The 5,000-nt window shown below is 45.7% G+C and overlaps 2 protein-coding genes across 4 annotated transcripts in view; both read right to left on the bottom strand.

Annotated features, from left to right (window-relative positions):
• Window positions 1-297: 297 nt before the first annotated feature.
• On the bottom strand, window positions 298-948 carry LOC138860782 (uncharacterized). Its single transcript, XM_070119117.1, has one exon. The coding sequence runs from the start codon at window positions 946-948 to the stop codon at window positions 298-300; it is 651 nt and encodes a 216-aa protein (XP_069975218.1).
• Window positions 949-2,351: 1,403 nt separating this feature from the next.
• LOC113824447 (uncharacterized) overlaps window positions 2,352-5,000 on the bottom strand; it is a 30,331-nt gene continuing 27,682 nt past the window's right edge. For 2 of the 3 annotated variants that reach the window (XM_070119256.1, XM_070119255.1), the window contains exons 6-8: window positions 4,725-4,962; window positions 2,912-3,012; window positions 2,416-2,685 (exon numbers count right to left, since the gene is read on the bottom strand). In XM_070119256.1, coding sequence (XP_069975357.1) covers window positions 2,563-2,685; window positions 2,912-3,012; window positions 4,725-4,962 — 462 coding nt within the window. In that variant the 3' untranslated portion in view covers window positions 2,416-2,562. Of the gene's footprint in view, window positions 2,686-2,911; window positions 3,013-4,724; window positions 4,963-5,000 lie in introns of all 3 variants that reach the window. The other variant, XM_070119253.1, reaches the window with a different exon arrangement.

Here is a 5,000-nt window from a genome sequence, read left to right as displayed (position 1 = left end):
CAAACACTTCTCTCACAATCATGACATCTGTCAATAAATAATGAGCTTTATTTAAGACCATATATGGCTGTAAACTTTTGATTTAGTGAACAAATGGCTTAAAGGTGAGTTCTCAGTTTTCACAGTATCCCGGCGATAATTTTTAACCTGCTTCCTGAAACGTCCACTTTTGACACTTGCTCTTATCAAAAATATAATTAATGCAGGAAATAGGCCCCGCAGTATCACAGTGCCTTGCCACATACCAGCACGCTGAACGATTGTACTTATCAGGACGGTATGAACACATCCGCCGACCTAGTTGTTCCCATCTCGAAGCAGGCTGGGAGGGTATAGCCGGTACGCTGTAAGGAAATGGCCGGTGCACTGGAGGGAACAGCCTGGGGGATACAGCCGGTGCACTGGAGGGAACAGCCTGGGGGAAATAGCAGGTGCACTGGAGGGAACAGCCTGGGGGGATACAGCCGGTGCACTGGAGGGAACAGCCTGGGGGGATACAGCCGGTGCACTGGAGGGAACAGCCTGGGGAATACAGCCGGTGCACTGGAGGGAATAGCCTGGGGGACATAGCAGGTGCAATGGAGGGAACAGCCTGGGGGGATACAGCCGGTGCACTGGAGGGAACTGCCTGGGGGATATAGCAGGTGCACTGGAGGGAACAGCCTGGGGATACAGCCGGTGCACTGGAGGGAACAGCCTGGGGAATACAGCCGGTGCACTGGAGGGAACAGCCTGGGGGATACAGCCGGTGCACTGGAGGGAACAGCCTGGGGGATACAGCCGGTGCACTGGAGGGAACAGCCTGGGGGATACAGCCGGTGCACTGGAGGGAACAGCCGACACGCTGGGAGGAACTGATTGTGTGGTGGAGGAACTAGCTGGTATAATGGAATGAACAGCTGGTACACTAGATGGAACAGCTAAAACGCTGAAGAGAACAGTCAGCATACTGTATACAATATGTAGGAGGGAAAGGACCAGCTGGTACACAGGAAGGACTAGCTGGCACACTGGAGGGAACAGCCGTTGGTAGAAAAACCGCAGCGACGATATGGAAGAAGGGGGCCAGTCAGTGGAGACTGCTTAGGTTAACCCGTTGTTTGAACGGTTATCCAAGGAGGAAGGCTAGATCAGTAGCAATTCTAGGTGTCATGGCGTCCCACAGGGCTATTCTGATGAATTTTCAATGAAAATATAATAATTAAAATAATTATTTTCCATGCTTTTTGAAAATTCAAGACCATCGACCATATTCACAAAGCATCCATAACTTTTGTGACGTCATCAAAGTAAACCCCATGTACTTTTTCCAAAAATAGAATCAGACACCATGACACCTCGAGTTACTACTGAACTAGTCTTCCCCGTTCTCCAAGGATAGAAGATTATTTGTCGGTTAAGAGATGTGTTTTCAAGAGGATGTCGCCTCTTGAAAGTACACCTTCTCTTACATTTTGCCTTACACGAAAAAACAAACAAACAAAAAAATAAAACCGCAACCTCATTACAGTATTATCACAATGTGTCAAATAAAACATTTATAACATTAGCTGCTTAAAACTGTCTGGCACCGCCGGACTTTAGAGACTCCGAAAGTCCCGATGGTGTCTTTGCTGCCGAGGAACAAAATCTTTTCAATTTCATTCTAAATATTTAGAAAATAGACATAGGTGTTCACAAATTTCAATAACTCATTAGTTGCCACGTTCATACATTTCTTTTTTCAGTAAAAAAAAACCGGTCAATTAACATTAAACATGGGCTCTGTAGCATTATCTTCGGCTCCTATGGTAAGATTTGAGGATATAGGAAGCACGGAGCTCTTGGGAACATACTATGTAGGCTTTGAAAGTATGGGATTAACGCCACTCCTCTCTCTACCAAAATAACAAGGAAAATACATAATAGTATATACAGTTACAATGTCTAGGCATCCATAAATAAATAGATAACTATATAAATATATATATATATATAAATAGAAAATATAAACGTATATATATATATATGCACATATGTATACATTCATACATTCACTGTTAATTTATGAATATGTACAGCTTCGCATATCCAAGCATTCTCATAAACGTCAGCATGATAACGCATGCACACAATCAAGTGCATGACATTGTGGATATAAAGTGTCTCAGAAGCACAAATATTATATGTAACTTTTCTCATTTTGTATCACATGATATTCAAAGGCACTAACAGAAGGCACTGAGTTGTACTTAAAGGCCACCTTATTATCGCATGCCTTGGTATAGGGTATCAAGCCGATATGCTTTATCATCAGCAATCACTTTAACTATAACAGGCAATACTGTCCTTATCACAAGACACTGATATTGTTTTTTTTTGGGAGACAGGTATTTTATGCACTTGCAATCACCCTGGATTTAAAGGCACTGGGACTGTATCACAATATCCAGCTACACTAAGGTCGAGCAGTCGCGTGGCGCAGGGAAGTTGACGAATGTAAACAGAAGCGCACAAGAGAACGCCCCGAACGCCTCGTGTGCGAATAAATGCATGAAGTTTGAAGAAGAACCCTGCAACGCTTCACCATGGAGAGCCGAGTGGAGGAGCTTTTGGACACCTGCCGAGCGAAGGGAATATTTTGGAGCACGAGGACGACACTCTCTTCGCCAGGGGGAGGAGCCACTCGTGTGTTTGTCGGTCCACCTGCATTAGGAAAACAAAAAGCGATATATCAGCATCAGATAATTAACGTCGTTGATCTGATCCTTCGACGTGTTTTTGAAGGTTGATCATATATCCAGCCGCAGTAAAAAGACATCACCACTAAGCATATATGGTCACCATACAATTTACCAGAATATATCATAGAACTCTCATTATCATCATTACCAACCCCCTGCCTCACTCAATACCGCAAAGCCAACAATACCTGGTTCGGTTGTTTGAGGCAGTCGAACCCTCCAAACTCACAGATCCTGTAGTGGTGGGACAGGCCGAGATTCGCAGGCACATTTTTAACCTTCTTAGCATCTGGAAAGAAAGAGCAGGGGGTGATTACAAGCTGTATTCAAGAGTACGTGAAGTGGGAAAGTCCGAAAGAGAGAGAGAGAGAGAGAGAGAGAGAGAGAGAGAGAGAGAGAGAGAGAGAGAGAGAGAGAGAGAGAGAGAGAGAGAGAGAGAGAGAGAGAGAGAGAAACGACCAGAAGGGTAGGCCTATGTATTCTGTGGGCTCCTGACATTCTAAGGCGAGGCAGTTCTTAGGCCTGTTAGAATTGTGCGAGGCGCGACCCAATGACTATCCGTATATACAGAAATGTATATACACAAAAATAAATACACATCTGTCCATCTATCAGATATATTCACACATTTATTTATCTATACGGTAGATAAGCAAGACTAACCTGATAGATATGCATTTATTTCATTTCATAAGCATGTCCGTATAATGAATGTTCATTGGGTCAGGCCTCACAAAATTTTAACAAACCCTAAATAATACAGCCCTAATAAATAAATAAATAAATAAATAAATAAACAAATAAATAAATAAATAAATAATAAATAAATAAATACAGCCCTAAAGTGTGATGTTAAGGAGTGCTTTTCTACTCCCGGTCGAGATCCAAGCTACACTTTGTTCAATTCTGACTGTGGTATATGGTATATGACTATCAATAACAGTGCAATTTATCAGTCAAAACACAGTGTCCTTAAATATCAGAAATGTTATTCAAATTTTGCATTACCCGGAAATGGGAAACGATTGGATTTATAAAAAGAAAAAAAAACAAAGTATTTATCGCTTGGTAATTTTCTGAGAGTAACACGGGGTGTTACAAAAGGAAAAAGAAAAAAAGAAAGAAAAAGAAAGAAAGAAAAAAAAAAGCTAATTTATTTTCCGATGTGTCAACATACATTCCAGATATGTAATTCCTAGTCATATTTAGGAATCTACATCAAATGTCTCAGATTTCTTGCTCACTCTCCCACTCATCAGTCCTGTATCCTTCCTAATTTGCTCGTTCTCACCCGACTCGCCTCACTCACTACCTCAATATCCTCCTTTGTATTTCCCTTACTCTCCCTCCTCTTCCCCTCACTCCCTCGCGCTCATCTCACTCTTTCGTGCTCCCCTCACTGTCCCTCATTTCCTCACTCTCCGTCCGCCTCCCCTCACTCCCTCGCACTCTTCTCACTCTCTTTCGTGCTCCCCTCGCACTCTTCTCACTCTCTTTCGTGCTCCCCTCGCACTCTTCTCACTCTCTTTCGTGCTCCCCTCGCACTCTTCTCACTCTCTTTCGTGCTCCCCTCGCACTCTTCTCACTCTCTTTCGTGCTCCCCTCGCACTCTTCTCACTCTCTTTCGTGCTCCCCTCGCTCTCCCTCCTTATTTCCTCACTCTCCGTCCGTCTCTTCTCAGTCTCCATCCTCATTTCCTCACTCCCTCGCGCTCTCCTTACTCTCTACTCTCTTTCATGCTTCCCTTACTGTCTCTCCTCATTTCCTCATTCTCCGTCCTCCTCCCCTCGCGCTCTCCCCACTCTTTCGTGCTCCCCTCACTGTCCCTCCTCCTTTCCTCGCTCTCCGTCCTCCTCCCCTCGCGCTCTCCCCCCTCTTCCGTGCTCCCCTCACTGTCCCTCCTCCTTTCCTCGCTCTCCGTCCTCCTCCCCTCGCGCTCTCCCCCCTCTTTCGTGCTCCCCTCACTGTCCCTCCTCCTTTCCTCGCTCTCCTCCGACTCACCCACGTGCTCCCAGACGACGTGGTTGCCGACCTCCACGACGCGCTCGGGCCGGACGATGTACTTGGAGCGCTGACCGGGTTTGTGGGGCGTGGTCAGCCGCCGCGTCTTATACGCCGTCAGGAGGTAGGGCACGAGGGCCTCTTCGCCGAACAAACCCGGGCCGAGGGCGTCTTCGCGGCCGTAGAGCGCGTCGTGCACCGCCGTGTCGTTCTCCCAGTACAGGTAGAAGAACACATTCTGTGGACATCGCCGGGGGTCGTCAGAGGTACGAACAA

The sequence above is a fragment of the Penaeus vannamei genome, chromosome 43, assembly GCF_042767895.1.
Source record: "Penaeus vannamei isolate JL-2024 chromosome 43, ASM4276789v1, whole genome shotgun sequence".
NCBI lineage: Eukaryota > Metazoa > Arthropoda > Malacostraca > Decapoda > Penaeidae > Penaeus > Penaeus vannamei.
The sequence above is the reverse complement of the archived record's forward strand: the minus strand, read 5'-3'. Positions and strand labels throughout refer to the sequence as shown.

Coding starts and splice junctions, on each gene's coding strand:
- LOC138860782 (XM_070119117.1), bottom strand. CDS start 948: ATGCTGACTGTTCTCTTCAGCGTTTTAGCTGTTCCATCTAGTGTACCA.